The sequence below is a fragment of the Lepisma saccharinum genome, chromosome 10, assembly GCF_977018435.1.
Source record: "Lepisma saccharinum chromosome 10, izLepSacc3.1, whole genome shotgun sequence".
Classification (NCBI taxonomy): Eukaryota; Metazoa; Arthropoda; class Insecta; order Zygentoma; family Lepismatidae; genus Lepisma; species Lepisma saccharinum.
The window spans coordinates 28,221,005-28,246,626 of NC_139238.1; the positions used below are offsets into that span (position 1 = coordinate 28,221,005).

The window sequence follows — 25,622 nt, forward strand, 5'->3', positions numbered from 1 at the left end:
ATCTGAATAAATTTCTATATGCTTTCAAAGTTGTAAAGTCCTTTTTGAATCACCTGTATATATGAATATATTTATTGAACTTTTATCTTCAAAACAAAATCAAGTTCTCCTTCCTAGCTTGATTCGCTCTCGAGATATAAGAATTTGAAAATAACATGTCTCGTAAATAAGCCATTACTAAAATAAAGAAAATCGGACCAATTTTAGTTTTATCCAAAACATCACCAAAAATGTTTAAAATTTTAGGATTGACTGATTTATATATATATATATATATATATATATATATATATTGCGATTACCTACTGATCTGGAAAAGTAAAAGTGAATAAATAAGACACAGAAGCAGGAAGATGTTTCTGGATATAAGAGTGACCTTCTGGAATTTATTTGTTTGAGACAGTTTCACTTTTTCACGTAATTAAACCGGCAGATAAACCTTCTATCGCCTAAGATTCAAGGTATGCGTAACTCGCCGTCCTTGCTATGTTCCCAGAAGGAAGAAATTATCATTTCCACCTAGGTAGATGAAATTTCGTTCCTCTTGGTGTTCAGAACCAATTAGTATTCTATGGGAAACTTCAGATAAACGTAAAGGTACATGAACTTTCCTTTATTGCTTGAACAAGGCTGTAAAGTGGCTAAGCATGCTAAGCATTATCCGTGTTTGTGACTGCTTGTTCGTAGAGAGTACGTCATATACCCGATGTAGATATCCTTCAATCATGCATAGTAAAATATCTTGTTTCTTTGAAAACTCCCTTTCAGGACAAAAAGTTAGGTGGCTCGCGGTCAGCGCATGGAGTCCCATCGCCGCTGTTTCCTGACTTGAGACCGGAGTTCGCTAAATCTTTTCAAGTAGTTCCCAAATTGTCCTCACGATGTTGAGACAGAAATTTTGGAGCTCCTTCCTTGAATAGAACCCGGAACTTCTCACAACAAAGGTGACACTGCTAATCGCTCAACCATAGCTGCCACTATAGACAATTTTTGTTTTTAATATTTGCATAATTGCAACTATTGACTTAATACAGTTAAGTTCGAGTCAATATAAACTAACGCCCTCTTGCAATCCGACCCGCAAGAAAAAGAATTGAAAATTCATGATTACCTCTAATATGCTTCCATCTATTTCTTTTGTTATTTTACGAAGCTTTTGGGGTGTAAAGGGTCATCCTTCCACATAGGCGTAACTTGGTGGGATCAAGGGGGTGCACTCGCCCCCTCCCCCCAAATTTTCTGGTTTATTAAAACTTACAAGCTATGGTACCTGAGGAGCAAAGTAATAAAGAGTAATATTTGTGATTTCGCTAACGTAACAGTTATTTAGCAAATAATCCTGGACGCTGTTTTAATGGGATGGAAAATTTTTCGGGTCCCTTCCCCCAAAGTTAAGCCAAAGTTTCCCCAGGTTTGATTCTGCCTCTCAAAATAAGGACCAGTTTAATTCTCCCCTTTCAAAATTAGACCTAGTTTAATTCTGCCCCTTCAAAATAAGGCATAGTTTGATTCTGCCCCTCAAAATTACGCCCAGTTAAATTCTACCCCCTCAAAATAAGGCATAGTTTTATTCTGCCCCCTCAAAATTACGCCCAGTCTAATTCTACCTCATCAAAATAAGGGATAGTTTGATTGTGCCCCCTCAAAATTACTCCCAGTTTAATTCTACCCCCTCAAAATAAGGCATAGTTTGATTGTGCCCCCTCAAAATTACGCCCAATTAAATTCTACCCCTTCAAAATAAGGCATAGTTTGAGTGTGCCACTCAAAATTGCGGCCAGTTTAATTCTACCCCCTCAAAATAAGGCATTTTTTGATTCTGCCCCATCAAAATTACGCCCAGTTAAATTCTAACCCCGAAAATAGGGCAAAGTTTTATTCTGTCCCCTCAAAATTACGTCCAGTTTAATTCTACCCCCTCAAAATAAGCCATAGTTTGATTCTGCCCCCTCAAAATTACGCCCGGTTTAATTCTACCCACACAAAATAAGGCATAGTTTGATTCTGCCCCCTCAAAATTACGCCCAGTTAAATTCTACCCTTTCAAAATAAGGCATAGTTTGATTCTGCCCCCTCAAAATTACTCCCAGTTTAATTCTACCCCCTTAAAATAAGGCATAGTTTGATTCAGCCCCCTCAAAATTACGTCCAGTTTAATTCTACCCCTTCAAAATAAGGCATAGTTTGATTCTTCCCCCTCAAAATTACTCCAAGTCTAATTCTACCTCATCAAAATAAGGGATAGTTTGATTCTGCCCCCTCAAAATTACTCCCAGTTTAATTCTACCCCCTTAAAATAAGGCATAGTTTGATTCTGCCCCATCAAAATTACTCCAAGTCTAATTCTACCTCATCAAAATAAGGGATAGTTTGATTCTGCCCCCTCAAAATTACTCCCAGTTTAATTCTACCCCCTTAAAATAAGGCATAGTTTGATTCTGCCCCCTCAAAATTACGCCCAGTTAAATTCTACCCCTCCAAAATAAGGGATAGTTTTATTCTGCCCCCTCAAAATTACTCCCAGTTTAATTCTACCCCCTTAAAATAAGGCATAGTTTGATTGTGCCCCCTCAAAATTACGCCCAGTTAAATTCTACCCCTCCAAAATAAGGGATAGTTTGATTCTGCCCCCTCAAAATTACTACCAGTTTAATTCTACCCCCTTAAAATAAGGCATAGTTTGATTCTGCCCCCTCAAAATTACGCCCAGTTAAATTCTACCCATTCAAAATAAGGCATAGTTTGATTGTGCCACTCAAAATTGCGGCCAGTTTAATTCTACCCCCTCAAAATAAGGCATAGTCTGATTCTGACCCATCAAAATTACGCCCGGATTAATTCTACCCCCTCAAAATAAGGCATAGTTTGATTCTGCCCCCTCAAAATTACGCCAACTTAAATTCTACCCCCTCAAAATAAGGCATAGTTTTATTCTGCCCCCTCAAAATTACGCCCAGTCTAATTCTACCTCATCAAAATAAGGGATAGTTTGATTCTGCCCCCTCAAAATTACTCATAGTTTAATTATACCCCTCAAAATAAGGCATAGTTTGATTCTGCCCCCTCAAAATTACGTCCAGTCTAATTCTATCCCTTCAAAATAAGGCATAGTTTGATTCTTAACCCTCAAAATTACTCCAAGTCTAATTCTACCTCATCAAAATAAGGGATAGTTTGATTCTGCCCCCTCAAAATTACTCCCAGTTTAATTCTACCCCCTTAAAATAAGGCATAGTTTGATTCTGCCCCCTCAAAATTACGCCCAGTTAAATTCTACCCCTTCAAAATAAGACATAGTTTGATTCTGCCCCCTCAAAATTACTCCCAGTTTAATTCTACCCCCTTAAAATAAGGCATAGTTTGATTCTGCCCCCTCAAAATTACGCCCAGTTAAATTCTACCCCCTTAAAATAAGGCATAGTTTGATTGTGCCACTCAAAATTGCGGCCAGTTTAATTCTACCCCCTCAAAATAAGCCATAGTTTGATTCTTCCCCCTCAAAATTACTCCAAGTCTAATTCTACCTCATCAAAATAAGGGATAGTTTGATTCTGCCCCCTCAAAATTACTCCCAGTTTAATTCTACTCCCTTAAAATAAGGCATAGTTTGATTCTGCCCCCTCAAAATTACTCCAAGTCTAATTCTACCTCATCAAAATAAGGGATAGTTTGATTCTGCCCCCTCAAAATTACTCCCAGTTTAATTCTACCCCCTTAAAATAAGGCATAGTTTGATTCTGCCCCCTCAAAATTACTCCAAGTCTAATTCTACCTCATCAAAATAAGGGATAGTTTGATTCTGCCCCCTCAAAATTACTCCCAGTTTAATTCTACCCCCTTAAAATAAGGCATAGTTTGATTCTGCCCCCTCAAAATTACTCCCAGTTTAATTCTACCCCCTTAAAATAAGGCATAGTTTGTTTCTGCCCCCTCAAAATTACTCCAAGTCTAATTCTACCTCATCAAAATAAGGGATAGTTTGATTCTGCCCCCTCAAAATTACTCCCAGTTTAATTCTACCCCCTTAAAATAAGGCATAGTTTGATTCTGCCCCCTCAAAATTAATCCAAGTCTAATTCTACCTCATCAAAATAAGGGATAGTTTGATTCTGCCCCCTCAAAATTACGCCCAGTTTAATTCTACCCCCTTAAAATAAGGCATAGTTTGATTCTGCCCCCTCAAATTTACTCCAAGTCTAATTCTACCTCATCAAAATAAGGGATAGTTTTATTCTGCCCCCTCAAAATTACTCCCAGTTTAATTCTACCCCCTTAAAATAAGGCATAGTTTGATTGTGCCCCCTCAAAATTACGCCCAGTTAAATTCTACCCCTCCAAAATAAGGGATAGTTTGATTCTGCCCCCTCAAAATTACTACCAGTTTAATTCTACCCCCTTAAAATAAGGCATAGTTTGATTCTGCCCCCTCAAAATTACGCCCAGTTAAATTCTACCCATTCAAAATAAGGCATAGTTTGATTGTGCCACTCAAAATTGCGGCCAGTTTAATTCTACCCCCTCAAAATAAGGCATAGTCTGATTCTGACCCATCAAAATTACGCCCGGATTAATTCTACCCCCTCAAAATAAGGCATAGTTTGATTCTGCCCCCTCAAAATTACGCCAACTTAAATTCTACCCCCTCAAAATAAGGCATAGTTTTATTCTGCCCCCTCAAAATTACGCCCAGTCTAATTCTACCTCATCAAAATAAGGGATAGTTTGATTCTGCCCCCTCAAAATTACTCATAGTTTAATTATACCCCTCAAAATAAGGCATAGTTTGATTCTGCCCCCTCAAAATTACGTCCAGTCTAATTCTATCCCTTCAAAATAAGGCATAGTTTGATTCTTAACCCTCAAAATTACTCCAAGTCTAATTCTACCTCATCAAAATAAGGGATAGTTTGATTCTGCCCCCTCAAAATTACTCCCAGTTTAATTCTACCCCCTTAAAATAAGGCATAGTTTGATTCTGCCCCCTCAAAATTACGCCCAGTTAAATTCTACCCCTTCAAAATAAGACATAGTTTGATTCTGCCCCCTCAAAATTACTCCCAGTTTAATTCTACCCCCTTAAAATAAGGCATAGTTTGATTCTGCCCCCTCAAAATTACGCCCAGTTAAATTCTACCCCCTTAAAATAAGGCATAGTTTGATTGTGCCACTCAAAATTGCGGCCAGTTTAATTCTACCCCCTCAAAATAAGCCATAGTTTGATTCTTCCCCCTCAAAATTACTCCAAGTCTAATTCTACCTCATCAAAATAAGGGATAGTTTGATTCTGCCCCCTCAAAATTACTCCCAGTTTAATTCTACTCCCTTAAAATAAGGCATAGTTTGATTCTGCCCCCTCAAAATTACTCCAAGTCTAATTCTACCTCATCAAAATAAGGGATAGTTTGATTCTGCCCCCTCAAAATTACTCCCAGTTTAATTCTACCCCCTTAAAATAAGGCATAGTTTGATTCTGCCCCCTCAAAATTACTCCAAGTCTAATTCTACCTCATCAAAATAAGGGATAGTTTGATTCTGCCCCCTCAAAATTACTCCCAGTTTAATTCTACCCCCTTAAAATAAGGCATAGTTTGATTCTGCCCCCTCAAAATTACTCCCAGTTTAATTCTACCCCCTTAAAATAAGGCATAGTTTGTTTCTGCCCCCTCAAAATTACTCCAAGTCTAATTCTACCTCATCAAAATAAGGGATAGTTTGATTCTGCCCCCTCAAAATTACTCCCAGTTTAATTCTACCCCCTTAAAATAAGGCATAGTTTGATTCTGCCCCCTCAAAATTAATCCAAGTCTAATTCTACCTCATCAAAATAAGGGATAGTTTGATTCTGCCCCCTCAAAATTACGCCCAGTTTAATTCTACCCCCTTAAAATAAGGCATAGTTTGATTCTGCCCCCTCAAATTTACTCCAAGTCTAATTCTACCTCATCAAAATAAGGGATAGTTTGATTCTGCCCCCTCAAAATTACTCCCAGTTTAATTCTACCCCCTTAAAATAAGGCATAGTTTGATTCTGCCCCCTCTAAATTACTCCCAGTTTAATTCTACCCCCTTAAAATAAGGCATGGTTTGATTCTGCCCCCTCAAAATTACTCCAAGTCTAATTCTACCTCATCAAAATAAGGAATAGTTTGTTTCTGCCCCCTCAAAATTACTCCCAGTTTAATTCTACCCCCTCATAATAAGGCATAGTCTGATTCTGACCCATCAAAATTACGCCCGGATTTATTCTACCCCCTCAAAATAAGGCATAGTTTGATTCTGCCCCCTCAAAATTAAGCCCAGGTAAATTTTACCCCCTCAAAATAAGGCATAGTTTTATTCTGTCCCCTCAAAATTACGCCCAGTCTAATTCTACTTCATCAAAATAAGGGATAGTTTGATTCTGCCCCCTCAAAATTACTCCCAGTTAAATTCTACCCTCTCAAAATAAGGCATAGTTTGATTGTGCCCCCTCAAAATTACGCCCAGTTAAATTCTACCCCTTCAAAATAAGGCATAGTTTGAGTGTGCCACTCAAAATTGCGGCCAGTTTAATTCTACCTCCCTCAAAATAAGGCATTTTTTGATTCTGCCCCATCAAAATTACGCCCAGTTAAATTCTAACCCCGAAAATAGGGCAAAGTTTTATTCTGTCCCCTCAAAATTACGTCCAGTTTAATTCTACCCCCTCAAAATAAGCCATAGTTTGATTCTGCCCCCTCAAAATTGGGCCCAGTTTAATTCTGCCCCCTCAAAGTTAGGTCCCAATTATGCCCATGTCCTTCCACGTAGGACACCTAACTGTCAACCTCACTTCCACGTAGTACATCCTGGACTGCATTTTGCAAACTAACGAGGCTCTGGCGTCTGTGTTTCGTCCTTATGTGTTCTGAGTGTCCCTTTACAGCCTCAGCTTTTAACCCAAGTCAGAACGTTTTAATATTTTAGTTAACGATATTACAGTTAATTTATGTAAGGTGAGGGTCTGGACCCCTATAACGTGACGGGTGCAAAATAGCCTTTAAGTGCTGACGCACCCAAAAATTCGACTTTACGTAGTTTTAATACGTATTGGGTTAATCGCGACGACGATGATGAATTGATCAAGGTTTGTTTTATGTCCACAGATTGGCCAATGAAGACAGTTTAAAGTGGGATCCGAACCACCATGTGACCTCCATGGTTTCGATATCGGGACGCCTTGATTACAAGTGTCAGCATTACCACTACGCCATCCCAAAGGCCCTCGACGAATTGATCAAATGGCGAAAAGGCAAACCTGACCAGAGTTCGAACCTGGGACTCTTGGTCACTTCGCCACAGTGGCCGGCCATACTTCACAACGATAGTGGGAATTATTCTATCGAGAATAGTATCCAGTTTATCCGGCCGCCAGCTATTAGGGCTCAGGGGCATTGACATCCAGAAGGGTGGCAAGGGGGGCCCTCCTGGAAATTACATATTTCACACATAATTTCATTTCAGTCACAGTAATTTATGTAAATTATTATAAATTATTTGAAGAAGCATGATAATTTCAGACTGAAGCAATGTTTTTTGAGTGAACTGTTACTGTGTCACCTTGCCTCTTTTTTGCCTTAATCGGCGAACAAGGAAAACGGCGAAGCCTGGTGCTGCGATCTAGCGTGATTTTAAGCAATCACTTGCCAGTAAACAAATGAACGTCCAAAGGCGATATACGCATTCAGGGGCGTAGCCGCTGACTTGTGACGGGAAATCGTGTATTATTTATTAAAATAAACTCCTCGCCATTAAAAATGCAACACCCAGAAGGAGTAATCGGAATCGGACGAAATGTGCACAGTGTGTAGAGGAGAGGTGCAGAAGGAAATGATTAGGTGTTCAAGGCCGTCATGCGTCATGTGCGCCTGCCACGCCATCTGGTAAGTGGCACCTGTAGCAGGTCAGATAGGTGCAGAAGAGCAGTGAAAGTGTATGGTCGTGAGTGTAGTGTGTTAAAATCAGTCAGCAATGCCACGTCGTCGAATACGGCAGCGATTCCAGCAGGTTTCCCAGTTCGATCGCGGCCGAATTGTTGCATACCGTGAATGCGGATTATCCTACCGTGAGATCGGTGTCCGTGTAGGACGGAATGCATCCACAGTGATCCGTGTATGGAACCAGTGGGTCCAGGAAGGCACTTTAGAGCGACGTAGAGGTTCACAACGTCCGCGTCGGACGACGGAACGAGCGGACAGACGTCTGATACGCATGGCCCTTACAGACAGAACGGCCACGTCAACGAGGATTGCGCATGAATTACGGGATGTTTTACAACGTCCAGTGTCCCCACGAACCGTGCTTCGTCGTTTGGCGAATCGGGGAATTTTTTTCCCGGCGCCCACTGTTGCGGATTCCTCTGACGCTAGAGCGTAGGCGTTTGTGTCTGAGATGGTGCCAAGACCGTCGTGCATGGATGGCGGAGTGAAATGCTGTAGTGTTCTCTGATGAATCCCGCTTCTGTATACAACATCATGATGGACGTACACGCGTATGGCGACACGCGTATGGCGGCACGCGTATGGCGGCACTAGGCTTCATGACGCCTGCATCATGCATCATCACACAGGGCCTTCATTGGGTATCATGGTATGGGGTGCCATCGCCATAGGTGTTCGTTCACGTCTCGTACGCATTCAAGTGACATTGAACAGCCAACGGTACATCACACAGATTCTCACCCCTGTTGCTGTCCCATTAATCCATGCACTGCATAATGCCACTTTTCAACAGGATAACGCGCGCCCCCATGTTGCAAGGAATGTCCTCGCATTTATGGAAGCTAACCACGTGCCCCTGCTTCCTTGGCCAGCACGTTCGCCGGATATGTCGCCAATTGAACATGTCTGGTCCATGGTGGGTCGCCGGCTGGCCCAACTCAGGTTTCCGGCACGTAATGTTGAAGACCTCTGGCACCGTGTGGAAGCCGCTTGGGACGCCATACCGCAAGCAGACATCGATAGACTCATTCTGTCCATGCCTCGCCGTGTTGCAGCAGTTATTGCCGCCCGTGGAGGCTGTACACGCTACTAGCTCCTTGGGGTTATGCAACCATGTTCTACGTGTCACATGTCACACCACCGAGCTCTAACTGTAATCATTTTCTTATCTTATTATGAACTACATATTTGCCAAGTTTCGTGTTTCTATCTCATTTCCTTCTGGGTGTTGCAATTTTAATGGCGAGCAGTGTAGTTTATACATCACGATTTCCGTCACAAATCTCCCCTACGTAGTAAAAAAATGAAATAATTCCCAGGGATTAACTCCCTATCTATGAGCATTATCATGAGCTTAACCATTATCAGGTAAAAACACAACCATATACAGGCATGCAATACACTCTATAAAGTATCAAATAGTATTACCCAAACAATCTATCATATCGTTGAGTAGGCATGATTTGAAAGAAGTAATGAGCAAAAGGTTACATAAATTAAATAAATCGTATATAGAGTACGAAAATATCCAATATTCTTGTTGAAATGTAGCAATAATAATAAATATTTTAAAAAATTTAAATAAATATATATCAACCTTGAAAATTGATTAATTAAATGTGTATGATGAAAATGAGGGTGAAGTATGACACGACACCCCCTAGAAAGAAGGTTGCTTGCTTTTCTCTCCCTGGAAAAAATCTTGCGGATGTCCATGCTCAGGGGGACTTGTATTTGTCTGAGGATGTTACTGATGAAGATGATTAATGAATAGATAAACTTAATGCAGGAACACCCGTGACTTCACTTGAACAGGCGGTGTGGTTCTGTGGGTTAAGAGCCCTATTGCCCGGGGGTCCAGTACGCCTCTGCTCCCAGTCATTGACGCCCCAGCATAGCAATGAATCACAAAGTCCTTGAGTTTAGGTAAGGTCAAGTGTAAAAAAACCGGTAGGCCCAAAGTCAAGAGATTAACTCCTATTCTTTGCACGTTGGCAACATGTGGTGTACCCACACCAAACGTTCTCTCGCGCATTGACCAGATGATCATTACCGATGGCTATTCTCCGTAGCTTTTCTATCGCAATATGTTAGGGATGAGCTCAGATTCAACATCTGGTACTGCGGTTATTTCTACTTCAGCACTCAATAAATTTTCGACTTGTGTTAATTCACGATCGTTTGAAATTTCCCGACTATTCGGGACAGTGTTGCCACATGAAGGGAAATTTCCCTTTATGAAGGGAAATTCGAACCAAATTTTGAACGAAATGGGATGAAAAATACCAAAATTCCATGGAAATTTTAAGACACCAAACTCAAAAATAGTACAGATTATGTACTATTTATTACTATTATTTTTAAAGGTTTTTAGTGAAGGGAAAAACATTGTAAAAAGGAAAATTTTGCACCTTCGAAAGGGAAATTATGCCCTCAGATTGTAGCAACACTGATTCGGGATTCCGTAAATCGGAAAATTATTTTCTGCCGGGGCAGGGAGTTTTCCCCTAATTCCGGTACCACAATTCCAGGATCGCACACAAATAGTGATTTGCGTGTGCTTGAAATGTAGGATGATACCTCCCACATCGCTTGCACTCCAAATCAAATTAGCTTTCATTAGTTTTGAAATTTCTATATTCGCTCTCTCTCTCTCTCTCTCTCTCTCTGTCTGTCTCTCTTACCCTCTCATCTCTCTATTTCGTTTTGTCATTTGTTTTTATTTTTCTCTCGTATTTCTCTTCCATCATTCCTTCTTTCGTTCCTGCGTTTTCTTACTTTCTATATTTCTCAATGTCTTGTTATATCTGTCACTGTCGATTTTAATTCTGTCTCTCCCTCTCTTTCTTTTTTATCTACTCTCCTGTCTTTCCATTCTTTCGCATTTTCCCTCTCCCCTTCGCTTCTTTATTTTTCTATTTTTCCACCTTATCTTCTTCTCTGTGGCTTCGTTATTTCTCATCTTCTTTCTCTCTCTGTGTCACTGACTCTCTTTTCTCCTTCCCTCCGTAATCTCCGTCTCTTCTTTATTTTTCCATTTTCCGCTCCCCTTCCACATTCCCCTTTTCTCTCTAATCTTCGTCGCTTCTGTATTTTAATCTTTTCCCGTTCTTCCTCCCATCTCTCGCTACCTCTCTATTCTCCGTCGCATCTTTATTTTTATTTTTATTCTTCCTCTATCTCTTTCTTTTCTGTCTCTACGTGTGTTGATTTTATCTTATTTTCCTCTTTCTCATCACTCTGTTTCTTCTTCTTTCTCTCATATTTTCTTTCTCCTTCCTTGACTCTTCGTCTCTCTTTATCTCTCTCTCTCTTTGTCTGGCGTTATTAAATTTCCTACTTTTTTCTCTCGTTCTCTTCACTTCATGACGTCAATTTATTCCACTTATCACATTACATCTAACAAATTACATAATGCTCTCTTTCAGAGAGCCCCACTACTCATTGTCTTCTGATGTCATCATTCCTTTCTTCTCCATGATACTCTAGTGAAAGCATTTAATGCAATGGCGTTGAGAAGAAACGGGCAATTAAAAGCCCATAATGCTCGACAACTGTTTTACAGTGTATAACGCCAAATCATTACATAATTACGTGAGAGAAAAGTAATTAGAGACTGCATATTAAAACAAAAAGACGCTAAGAGTCAAGGGCAAAGCCACTCGTTTTCCAGTCTTTTTTATTGCCGTGAACAGATCCTCTCGATAATACGCAGATTATACGGGTATCCTTCGTTACTACCAATAACAAATCGTCATCAAAATGGTGAGATGGACGCAAAAACACTCATCATAGGAATGGAACTAGAAAAGCTAGATGATAGCCTAGGCCATACCGTGGTTATAGATCACGAGTATGATTAATAGAGAGCGGATTTTTAGGTAAAAACCTTTTCTTTCTACTTCGAATGTCGTACAAGGAGTACCGACCGACCATATGGTAGCAACGTAATCTCCGAAACCATATTTCACATAAAAATGCATAATTTTACCTCTAGCACATAAAACACACATTTCTTGGGAAATAAATAAAATGGAGGCATGTTAATGGTCCATGAACCCATAAATTCTAATGGGTTCCGCTGCAGGACCGGAACCTTTTTTTCTAGCACAATTTAAATTCGGTCCAAGTTGCGTATTGTCTCATTGAAAAAAGTTCCTGGACCGAATTTAAATTGATCCGGAAAAAAGGTTCCTGGACCATATTTAAATTCATCCGGGAAAAAGGTCCCTGGACCGTATTTAAATTCAGTCTGAAAAATGGTTCCTGGACCGTATCTAAATTGAGCCTGAAAAAAGTTCCAGGACCGAATTTAAATTCAGCCGGGAAAAAAGGTTCCTGAACCGTATTCAAATTGATCTGGTGAAAAGGTTCCTGGACCTAATTGAAATACTTTACAGATAAAAAAGGTTCTTTCCGGTCCAGAACCCATTTACGCTTGTTGGTTTTCTCTCCCGTGAATCAGAATTGAATCTATTTAAAATTCCTTGACCTTAACAACCCTGATAAAATGTACATATTTTAGACTTTCCAGGAAAAATAAAGTTTCCGAATTCTTTGTATAAACGCATATTTTGGAGTTAATGCATAAAATAGGCGAACTACTTTGCGATACTTCATGATTTATTGAATGATGGATGTTTGCGAGACGATTTGGTATTCCTACCTGCAAATCTAAGGTGATTGTGTGGCGTGATAGAAAAGCCTGGAAACTTCCACACAACTGCCTTACGAAACAGTGAAGGGCGTTGGTGGAGCTGAAAGGACATTGAACTCTCTATCAGGGGCACACATGCAAGTGTTGAAAGACAAATCTGCTCGAAGGATTCTAAAAATTCCTCGTGTAGGCCATCTAGGTGAGAAAAAGGGGATGGCTTGGACTAGAACCCACCCTTGCCCACCCAGTGGCTACGAGCATGTGTTTGTGACGTCATATCCGCTTCACAGCGTCTACAACTTTCTGCAGCCCATGTTACAGCTGTCGTAGCAATAATGGTTTAATATAGTGCATGTGCGTAAATGTTGTAAACTGAAATCATCGCGTATATTATTTATTTAATTGTAGCTGACTACATCACTCCCTGCCATGTGAAGGACCCTAATTTGAACCAGTGTGTCGTGCAACAAGCCCAAAGGTTCTACGAGATGTTGTCGAACAAAGGTAAGTAAATATTACAAGATTCAAATTTAAACCTTAAAAGTCCAATAAAAATTAAAACGATCTCAAGGCTGCATCACTAATCAAGTGAGCTTCAAAACGCCATTTTTGTTATATTAAAGATGGCGCCTGCTATACAGTCTTGCATCAGTGAAGAGGAGTGGTTTCTTGCCCTCTGCCAGCCTAAAACTTACAGAAATTTCTTGGCAAATGACAATTAACTATCTCTGTGCGTGCTTACCACACTATAGAACGTCTCAACCTTAAAAGTCAGTATGGAAGTAAATGGAGTACTTCCCCTGTTATAAATTCACGTATCTGAAATTTCCATAATTATGCAATTTTGCAAAACGCTTAATTTTTTTGTAGTAAATACTTCAAAAGCCATACATATGAAACCGCTTGAACAAATTCGCCAGTATTTTTTTTTTTGGGATCTATGGTGTTTGTAGATATGATGTTTTTCGCCTGAGTGAATTATTTTGCTTACGAGGATAATTATATATATATATATATATATATATATATATATATATATATATACACACACACACTACATACACACACACACACACACACACACACACACACACACACACCTGTTTTCCCACCCTCCATTAAGAGGAAGCTGGACTTTTCACGCCAAAGCGAGGAAGTTTTAAAAGTGCTCTGATTGGACTGAGATTTTTATACGTAATAGAGGTACTCCCGAGGATAGCGGGAATCTGGGTGTGGCTGCTATACACTCCATGGAAGTTGAGATATTGACAATGAATGGGCGGACAAGCACAGCACCCCCAAGAGAGGAAGGTGCAAACTTAAGAGTATTGCGAGGAATCGTTATTCATTTGTTATTTCTTAGGTCACACACTGCGTTGACGAAACGTTATGTAAGAGGAAGCCACAAGCACCAAACCCCGAAGCGAGGAACCAACTAAACACAATAGTGTCCGTAAAACGTGAATAGAGAGGAACTACGTGTCACGTTATGATGAGTGACGGGTGATTCGAAGCGCGCGCTGGTGTTTGACGTTCCTAACTCGGCCCCCATTGGCTGCGCTACCTGTCAGCAATCTGCCGTCGATCACGCGGCAACCCAAGCACCGCCCTCCATACCAAATCATATGGGAATAAATGTTGCAACAATGTGCGAGAGCGTCTCCGCGCCAAAAGGGGTGGAACAAGCTGGTTTCGGATGGCTTAGTAACGGTGCAAGCGGTACGACAGGCGAGGAACGTACGTACGGTGGCCATTTTCTACCTCGCGCAATTAGTCGACGTAAGGTGAAAGGACATAAATTGGGAGATAGACTAAATTGTGGTAGAATGAAAAATTATTCTTATAAAAAGAATATATTTGAATTTTCATCACATGGAATTGTTACTTGTTTGGGTTAGTTCTTAACACCGCTTTATGCACAGAAAAGCTAATCGGGACTGGACCTACAGTTTAAAGTGGAAACCGAACCACCGTGCAATGTGCATCTACCACCACCATTGCATGGCATCAGATAATATTATTTCGATGGATATTGTGATGCGTTGGAGGCTGATCGCTGTTAGTATTGTCAGTTGGGATGTCTAGATAAAACTGTTTTTTCTTAACTTCCATTAGAACGCCGTTAAGTCATGTCGATATTTACTTATATTTATTTATTTAACATAAAATATGTGTACCGTCACGTTGACCTAGAAGATGGTCGGCCCCCGTTGCGGAGTGGTTAGCACATCGCGCTGCAACGCCATGGGTCCCGGGTTCGAATCCTGGCTTGGGCATGAACGTTTGTGATGTCTATTCATCAATTTCATCATATCATCACTCATCCCCATCTTCGCAAATTAGCCAAAAGTGGTACAAGAAGCGAAGTAAAATAAATTTTGCTTTCTAGTGTCCTTTCGGGAGGCACTCGCTTCACTTTCACCGGCAAATGTTCCACACGTAGGACGCTGCTCCTCAATCCTCAATACTCAGTGGTGGCGATTGGGTTCCAAAACTAAGGGTCAAGGTACCAAATCTGGGTGGGGGGGGCAAAGACAGTATATTTCCCTTTGTAGATAAGATTTAGCATAGTGTGAGGGCAAAAGTGGCGAGAAGTGGAAGGCAAATGCCCCCCCTCGCCTCCTTCCTAATCGTAACCAAATAGCCCTTTCACAAAACAACATCGAAAACTAAATCAACCGCAAACGTACGGTCGCGGACACTTGTCGGTTGTAATGATTTAATTGAAAGTCAATGGTATTGTTATAATCCAGAAGTGTCCCTGACTGTACAACGTGCAAAGTGTCAACTTAACAGCTTAGAACAAGCGAGGCAACCCTAGAGGGCCAGGGGTGTGGAGGAGGCAAGGGGAAACTCCGAAAGCGAGTGACCTTGACTGGAGTATACTTGGCGTCAGTATTGCCAATAACTTGAACGTAAAAGTCGTGAAAAGTCCTTAGAAAATCCGCTAGAATGTCGCTAAATGAAATGTAAAGGCTCTAGAAAAAGTCGCAAAATGAAATGTACTTCTAAAAAATAGCAAAAAGGTGGAGAAAATCGAGTACTTGCCTATAAAAGTAACATTTCCTCGTTACTCTCCTCTTCCTACGAACACTGCACTTCACACTGATTACCGATGTCAGATACTAAATCATCGAGAAAATGCACTGCAAGAACGTTGTTTATTATTTCTGTGCACTTGGTTTTACGCAGGCGAATGCATGGTGCACTGCAGCTGTCAGTCACCAAACCTTTTCATACATAATTCGGACAAGTGATTCAAGGTTAGCAAAGAACAGTGTTCGGCAATGAATAAAGCTAAAATAGCTTCAGCACTAGAAGTATTTAAATTTTCCGGTTTGAACTGTTTTTCTTCTGTTTTGCAGAACAGAAGTAACCAGATCTGACTTTATGTTTCTGTGTTTCGAAAGTTTTTTTCAGATCAGTAGTTTGGGCATACAGATAGTTCTACTTTGCAGTACTTACAATACGCTTTCGCCGTGTCACTATCGACAGGGGTTAACCATTTGTAGTTTTCCCACTCCTTCCGATAATGTTTCTTGTATTGCGGTTTTCCCCACACTGGACACTGCCCTGCCCTGGGCTGACCTGCGCACAAACACACACGAACTTTATAATTTACACTAGCACTTCCTATGTCACCACACACTACCCAAAAAACTCCAATCTGAACCCACGCACGACGCGACCGCGAAGTCAAACGTTCTGTTTTATAATAAGGCAGCCGCAATGGCGCCAGGAGGAGTGTCTGATAACAATGAGCTGTGAACAGTGATGTTTACAAACATCACAAACCATACTGGAAAAGGGGGTACGCTTTGCTTCAGTTTCTCTTTGTGCATCAGAAGTGAATTACGAGGGTATTTCCTTATTTAATAACTATAAAACGGACATTTTTAAGCATTTAGACGTACCTACGCAGATATTTTGTGAATTCTCCAAATTAGTCGCTAAAGAGCACACGAAGTAGCCAGAAAAGTCGCTCGTCACTTTTTCACGTCTTTTGTCGCCAGCTAGCCAGATCCGCCAGATTTAGCGACTTCTCGCTAGAGTTGAAAACACTGCTTGGCGTCAGCTTTAGTAAAGTGTAATATCATTAATTTAGAATTCATGAATACCTTAAAAATTAATTGTTCAAAGAATGATTAAGTAACTTTCTTTGTAAACAAGAATTACACTTACAGGCTGTATTATCGATGTATATAAATGTCTGAATTATTGACAATCCATTTGTATTTTGCATGAAAAGTGTTCACAATTTAGATCCCCTGCTGTCAAAAACTCTTCGCCATAAATCGGCACGACAAAAATGTTAATTAAATGAATTTCACTGTTTTAATGCGACGTAATATCCAGAAAAGAATATTCCCTCTTGTTTCTCTGCACTTGAGTTTTATTTCACTAGCTTTGTTGCTGCTTAGGCTATATCAGAGAAGAAGCCTCATGATTTTTTTTTTTTCAGAATAATACACGAGCTTAATAAATTCCGTGGCGTAACAGTTCTGCACATGGTCTACAAAGATGTCAACGGAAAGTTTAAAGAAAGCGTCAAGAATGATAAATAGAAAAAAAATCGACTTTGGTAGTTTTTGTTCCTTTTGTGCGGTCCTGGAAGACAATATGTGTAGTCATAGTTAAAGCCCGCTTATTCCTCTTTCGGTGGAGCCCTATTTCAAACCCGTGGGTTTAGCTGCTTGCACGTAACATTCATTCCAGTGATAACTTGCACTTCTCCAGCATTCAGCATTCAAAGTTTACCACCGCCTGGAATTTCAGGATGCGGAAAGGGCTGTTGATATGTTGTTTTGACATCAAATAGAACAGATGTGCAAATTTTCAGATTCACACAATTTTTGCAAGATTAAAACCTAAATTGACGGTCTGTAAGTTTAAATGGAAAGTTAATCTCTTTGGCTGCCCCAGTCGTTACAAAGCTATCAAGGAGCACTTATTGGCGCGAAAGAAGAATTCCTTTAATTTTATTTTTTATTTTGTGCGAAACATGAGAGTGTATAGTTGTGTTTGTCCCATTGTACACTCGTAAATGCATTCTCATCGTCACCGCAAGAGATAAAAAACAACGAAAATAACTGAAGAAAAAGAGAGTGTGTGTCGAGAAGTTTCGACCTATACAATCGTTGAGGACGCGGTGCAACCTAAAAAGACCAATACTGTTAATTGTGTGCATTACCTTGTTTTTGCTGATCGCTGATTAAATTGGTTTTTTACATACTTGTAAAATATTCATTCCACATTGAAAACACTTGTTTTGTAAATATAAAACCAATCGAACGCAGGCTTAGGGTTGTCCGACCTGTCATGATATGCTGGAACTGCTGTTGTCGTCGTGAAGAGATTCCTTCCTAGAGTTTTCTCACTAGCCACTGGATTAACTGTGATCCTATATATTTTATACCCTGAGTCCCTTACCGTTGGAAAGAAGTATGCACACAAAAATTACAAAGCAATTCGAACTTTCAGGATTCGTGATATTGTTTATTTCCCTTCGCTCTTGTGCCACTTTTGGCTAATCGCGAAGATGAGGATGAGTGGCGATACAATGAAATTGATGAAGGAACACTCCTCACACACCCATGACGAGGCCGTGGGTTTAGAACGCGGAGACCCCTGGCGACGTAGCGTGCTGTGCTAACCATCCGCCACGAAGGCCAGCCTTTCAGGATTCGTCCATTACAGTGCGGCGAGGGGGTTTAAGCTTTCACGTTTAAACGTACGTTCCTGTCGCCAGGAAAGAGATGAGCAGGCAAGCAATGTTTTGTTTTTTCACCCATCCTACTGGTATAAATCATGGTTGCAGTTTAGTGTTGCTATGCGAAGGTTAACTTCCCTCAGGGCAGGAGAATTGAGACAAAATTTTAGGCGAAAAGCAGTGGCGGCGCCAGGGGTGCGTGAATGAGTGCTTGCTCGCCCCTTAATTTTCTTCCGCACCCCTTCAGCACACCCTACGTTCAACTGAAAACATTAATATGTAATATTATGTCATGTCATATTGAGGGCCGAATGATAAGTTATTATTGTATGCAACAGGCAAGCACTGAAAGAGGTACCAATACTTTTCTGTACTTGCGGCAGCCTCTGTAAAGATCAGCGGCCGTTTTTCTTCTTTCGTCAGCATTGTCGTTATCAATTTTTTCTTCTTTCGTTTCTTCAAGTGGTCTGTTCGTAGTTTTTGATAATTGCCTATAGATTAATGTGAGTTATGTTTTTTTTCTTTCTTGCATTGTTCATAAACGGTTTGTTTTCCGTCTACTTGTTCTTCCTTACACTGGAGCAAAAAATTCAGGTACTTTTAAGGTATCACCTCATCAGGTCGTGCTCTGGAAATTATTTAATGCGAGTTGTAACATGAAGGGTACTGTTCTTCTTAATACGTTCTATGTATTTGTTCCACGTAAAATGTCCAGTAAACGTACCATTTCAAACATTTTCCAAGACTGTTAGGAAGATGCCCAATGTTCACGAAGAAATTTTACAGTTCGTTGTTGGGGATAGTGCGGCAGAAGGGATTTTAAAGATGACACAGTTCCTGTGCTCTTCGCGTTTTGTCTTGTGGTAGACGGTGCCTTCATTGGTTACATTGAGAAGGTTCAAAAATTGTCTTTTTAAGGGCAGGATGGTTTTATTTTGTATTTCACTACATAGTTCAATAAAACTGCAACGTGTATCTGAATGCTTACACTGCATGGAATGACCACTTTCTTGTAATACATATCGCACCCCCTAACTTTCTTTCCGCAACCCCTCAGCACCCGTAGATGAATAATTCTGGCTCCTCTGTTGGTGAAAAGAGATCTAAACTGCAGAGATATTTGAAGATACAGTCGTTGCATATTAAAATCAAGCTGAATGGAGGCATGAATTATCCGTTTTTCATAATTACATATTTCAAACTTCTTACTTGGTAAAACCGTATTTTCTTGATAAAGTTTTGTGATCGTGTTTTAGTTTTTCCTTAGATAAATGTAAATTTTTCATAATGCAAAGGGAAATTATACTTTCCACTTTTTGCAACAGTTGTTTGTTTTCTAAGTAACAATTTACGGAGTTCCGTGATTAATAATGGAACAATGAAATCTGAGTGCTCGTGTTCCCATCATCGCGGTTATCAGCTGAAAATGAGTTTGAGTTTTTGTTTTGAGTCCACTTTATGCACAGAAAGTCTAATCAGGTCTAGTCTTACAGTTTAAAGTGGTATCCGAAATACCATGTATCGAACTCAGAACCCCTTGATTACAAGGCGACGACATTACCACTGTGCCATCGGGGGTCTTGGCTTAAAAATCGAAAGATTCCTTGGTAAAGAAAACATTCTCTCTTTCAAGTTTTCATGTTCATGCCTATGTGCGCAATTTAAATGTAAGTACAGAGAAGTTCCCAATGTTTCCTTTTCTATCTCCAAGCTACTCGTGAAGAAAAATATAAAAACCATTAACGTAAATAGTCATTTACAATTTTGAGCAAGCCTTTACATGACAAACTGCATGATATGCTTACAAAATTTCGAGGTTGTTTAAATCAGTTTGATTTAAATTGTGTGATTGACAAAAATCAGTGTTCTTTTAAAATAAAAGAAATATACAATAATGCACATAAGTAATTTGTGAATATCAGAATCACTTTTCGTGAAGATACATCAATTTCTTAAACATTCAATAGTTTTTACTGGGCTTCGGTGTATAAAGTGGGCTTAAAATCAAACTTAAACAAAGATACAATTTCCAAGGAAAATTAAGTGAACAAATTATATGTACTCACGGAGTGAAACTCGTAAGAGTTATGAATGCAGCAGTAGCCCTCCCCCCTTCCCAACAGATGAATAAAATCAGCTTAAATGTGAACTCCTTGGCGTCGCAAGGCCTTTTTACGTGACTCGTCCTCTCGTTAATTAATTAACTGCCATATTAATGCTAAACTTCGTCACACCTTTTGCACTACTCAAATACTCTGGATTTTGAGATATTGAATGAAATGAAAGACGCAAACATATGCACCGCACTACAGTGACAATGATTTATGGATTATTGACAAAGTATATCGGCAGGCTTCCTTTGTAACTAAATTTCTCGGATACATTAGCTGCCACACAACAATCGTAACATAACCTCCCACCTTTACTGTTATTGGAGAGTTTGGCTGGTTGTTTCCATCGCGGCTTCTCACCTTTCATCAAAGCCTTGCCGCCTGAAAGTCTCCCTCCCTTCTTTTATCTGCTCAAGCTACGGCCAGGGCATTTGAAGCGGTGTTTGTTTTTCGTTACGAGTACTTCGTCTGTGGGCTGCATAGGAGTGCGCAGACACTCTGATTAGGGGGGAGGGGGCAAAAGCCTTGATGAAAATCCAGTCGGGAAATTAAAACCTCATTCCACATCAAAGGCCCATACCCAGCATTTTTTAGGGCGGGGGAGATCCTAAAATGTGGAACAAAGAGAAGGGCCGAAAATGCAGTTGGATTAGTTGAGTTAGATTATTTTACGTCACTTTTCTGCCACTTTTGGCTAATCGTGTAATCGTGACGATGCGGATGAGTGATGATATGATGAAATTGGTGAAAAACACTTACAAAGAACACCCATGTCCAGACCGGGATTCGAACCTGGCGTCAGAGCGTGATATGCTAGCCACTCTGCCACGGTTGTAGGCGAAATGCTGTTGGAGTATTAGATGTCACCATCAATGCTATGGTGGTATTGCAAGGAGATATATAATTGTAGAGTTGAAATTATGGTCCAAAGTAACGGGGAAAAAATCAATTCATCGATAGACACCCCCTCTCCAAACCTGACAATAAACAGCACAGTCGCTCACATACAAAGTCTGTCACACAGCGTACAACTGAGTGATTATTTTTGCACTCAATTCTCAGAAGTATTCTAATAGTACTTTCCTCCGCAAATTGTGTTTTCAATTTTCCATTAATTTTCTTACACCAGTACCATGATAATTCTAGGTTTAGATAATAATATATTTATAAATTAAATTATGCGCATTAGCAATGATTCTTCTAGTAAAAAATGTCTATTTCTGAGTTAACCAATAGAACATTTTTGCATTTTTGCAACACCATTGCAGTTAAAATGAAAGTCGGGACACTGATAGAGACGACTGGCCGAATCTGAACAAAATTCCCGACCCTTCTTTAACTAAATATATATTTACAAATATTGGATAACGTAAACACTGATCGTCCAAGATTAGAATGAACTTTTGCCGTCTTAGGAGAATATCTTATACTACAACGTTAGTCTTCTTACAGTTGGTAGAAGTTTCAAACGCCTCCACTATGTCACTGACACAATCCTGTGCGACAAAATGTTGCTCAACATAAGGCAACAACAGATAATTTAAGCTGTTTAAACGGGTATCTGATATTGCGCCATCTTAGAGAACACCCATTCACACGAACAACTTTGTCACAGGAAAAACAAAGTATCTTCAGCAGTGCCGGTCATGGACGTCCGCAGGGAAGAGCAAGGTAATTTTTCCAGGGGGGGGGGGGCAAAAGGAGGCATATATTTCCCTAAAATAGTGATACCCCTCAAAAACACTGCTTCAGTCTGAAACATAGACGCCGACTCCATGGGGCTTGGGGGGCTCGAGCCCCCCAATGTTAAAGATGTGGGGGCAGAGCCCTTCAAATAATTTTGCTTAAGAGGATCTAATGTATTATTTTGCTTCTCTTGTAAAGTTTATTCTGAATTGTGCCACATGAACTTAACTTTAAATACACATTTGAAATGTTATAGACCATCAACTTTGAAGGGGGGGGGGCTGAGACCGCAAAATCATCAACTTTGAGGGGGCTACGACCAGAGACAGCAAAACATATGACTTATTACTATATACTAAGTATGTAATTATGAGTATTGTTAATTTTTTTTACTAAAAAGAGTTTCAAAAGACGATATGCATGAACTAGGGTAGTTCGGGCTACAAATGGCTCTCACATGACATTCAGAACGAGATCATTGATATATTAGAGATATCTGTTTTGCGCTCCGTGGTAGCAGATATTAAAAGTCGGGAATATATTGCTATTATTGCTATTATGGTTGACGAAACTTGTGACATATCCATCCGTGGACAATTAATATTCTGCATTCGAACTGTGAATAAAAATGTTGACATTTACTAGGAATTCATGGGCTTTTATGAGATTCCGAACAATGAAGCCAAAACTTAAAAAAGGGAGAGCGAGTCATTCATTAATTTAATTCAGTGATCAGAGCCCCCTCCAATAATTTTGGCAAGTCGGCGCCCCTGGTCTGAAATTATCATGTTCCTTCAATGCCCTAATAATAATTAACAAAAATTAGTGTGTTTGAATGAAATTGTGTGAAATACATATAATTTAAGGTGGACATTCATTTTACAGTGGGGCGTTGGCCTCCCTTTCTCCCCCTACCGGACGTCCATGGTTCCGGTGATTGGATGCCAAAACGGGAGGGGGGGGGGCAAGGAAAGTTTACTTTTTCTTAGTAAACAAGGCTTAGCTCCAAGAGGCAATGTTCCGGGTGCAAAAGTAGAGGGGTAACTGCCCCCTTGTCCACTAATCGTTGCCACTGATCTGCAGAATTTTAGAAAAAATGTACATGTCGCATTTGACGTAGTATCAGAATCATTCAACCACCTAAGTATGAGGGAGTGCTAAAAACAAGAAATTTTCCGGAATGTTAATGACAATAAATTTGTTAGAGTATAAAGTGGGAAAGTCCAATTACATAGTAAATAATGTATCCCCTACGTAATTGCTTGGAACTCTCATTGATATGAAGATATTTCATTTTTCTTTAGTAGTATAATATTGTCGATAAGATTCCTCTACACTAAATTTCTAATCGGCAGTATTAAAAGGCAACTGCCCCCTTGCCCACGCCTATGGTGGGCTGTACTCTTGAGATTTGTTTTACAAATTTATACAACACGTAACTACGGCCAGGGACTTTATTGTTATAACATATTTTTCATTTGGCATCGACTCGAATACTTATCTACACTTATCTGATGAAAATCAGCCGAAATAGACAAACTTGACAAAGCATATTTTAACATATTTTACCAATTTCGCGTCTGTACAACGTATTTCATCAATTTTCTCATAATAAGACAAATTTCTGTATAATTTCGTAATTGTCTTGCACATAATCGGTTAATTTATAATAGTGATGGGTCATGGCAGTTCCATTTCGGGAAGCAGTTCACCGGAGCTCGCTCACCGAAAGGAAGCGTTCACTGGAAGTCATTCAAAGGAACTACGAAGCCACGGAGCATGCTCTCGGACGAGGCAGTTCCTTTTAGATAGGCAGTTCACTGGAACTTGCTCGTTGAAGGAGTCGTTCACAGCCATACCAACACAGCTCGAAGTTGATTTCGTGGGCGGAGGAGGGGATGTGGGAGACTGCTTCTGGAGTGGGTGAAAATAATTAGAGGGGAGGAATCCGTCTTCGTGCACATATTAAACAGCTATAGGAAACAATGTATCGACTGACCGACCGAGGTTCGGGAGCTGCTTTCAGGGTGGGGTTGAATGAAAATACATTTTAATGGATAATTGAACTTTAGCAGACAAAAAGTCCTCTAGTGTTGCCCACGAGACGAGACGAGACGAGACTTTGGTCTGTCCCGTCCCGTCTCGTGAAAATGCTGTCTCGTCTCGTGTCTCGTCTCGAAAATATTAGTTTGTCCCGTCTCGTGTCCCGTCTCGAAGGGTTCTGTCTCGTCTCGTCTCGTCCCGTCTCGTTTTGTCCCGTCTCGTCTCGTAAAAGTGATCCGGGATATCATGCCAACAAAAGTCAAAAGTAGCAGAAACATGAAATATTTTTCCAGAAAGTGGGATAAAGCTCCAAATATTTTACGCATTGCGTGGTGAGAATAAATAAGGTTCGTTAATCATGAGGACATTAATATTAACCTAGGCATTATTATGGATCGTAATATGATGTTTAACAAACATGTATCATACATGGTAAACAATGCATTTAGGTCATTAGGTTTTCTTATAAGAAATACGAGGAATCTAACTAATGTAGACAGTATTTCTCTCTTGTATAATGCATTAGGTAGAAGTAAGCTTGAATATGGTTCTAATGTTTGGTTTACATATTATAAATCCCAGGAGTTGGTAATTGAAAGAATTCAAAAACGATTTTTAAGATATTTGTATTACAAAAAGTATAATGTACCATCATACTATAATAACTTATCATACAATGACCTACTTAATGAGTTTAATTATGAAAGTCTTATTAATAGAAGGGAAATAACACAACAAATATTTCTGTACAAAACAATGACTGGCATCATAGATAACCCTACTTTTCTCCAAAAGATATGTTTCAATGCAAAGAAATGTGGCTTAAGGCTTCGGCAATTGATGTCTTATGATATTCCTAAAACAGAAAGATTCAAGAATTCGCCATTATTGAGAATGTCCTTTGCATACAACAAAATATCTATATTGCAGTCTAATCTTGATTTTAGTATCTCAATCAATGAGTACAAAAAAATATTAAGACAAGTGTTTACAACATAAATTATATTGGGTGAAGCGCTTCTAAATTGCTAATTGAGTGTTATATGATTCTATAGTATAGTTTAGTAAGTTATATTACATTATATTTGTGTATGTGTTCTACCTGTCTTATGTCTCACTGTATTATATTATGTGTTTCTCTTGTTTTTGTATTTCTATTTTTATTTGTATTTTTATTGGCTACCTTCTGTAAAAGGAGAAAATTTCTCTGTTGAAGGAAATAAATAAATAAATAAATAAATATTGTTAAACATCTTCTATCACATAAGTTTCAAAAAGTGTTTCTTTGTTATTGTGCTGTTTCTTATGCTCAGCTTATGACGCACATACTTCTTTGTTTTCCCTTTAGTCTGTAAGTCCGGTACCACCACCGCTTGATCTAATTTACCCTTCGACAGGCACGCATCTAGAAATATATGTCGGAGAAGGTGTCCGAGCCAAGTGTTCCAGAAAAAATG

The 25,622-nt window shown here is 39.7% G+C and overlaps 1 protein-coding gene across 1 annotated transcript in view; it reads left to right on the plus strand.

The window, feature by feature from the left end:
* LOC145993838 (protein takeout-like) overlaps positions 1-25,622 on the plus strand; it is a 74,530-nt gene that overhangs the window by 1,640 nt on the left and 47,268 nt on the right. Inside the window, exon 2 of the mRNA XM_083129674.1 lies at positions 13,024-13,119. Coding sequence (XP_082985800.1) covers positions 13,024-13,119 — 96 coding nt within the window. The remainder of the gene's footprint in view (positions 1-13,023; positions 13,120-25,622) is intronic.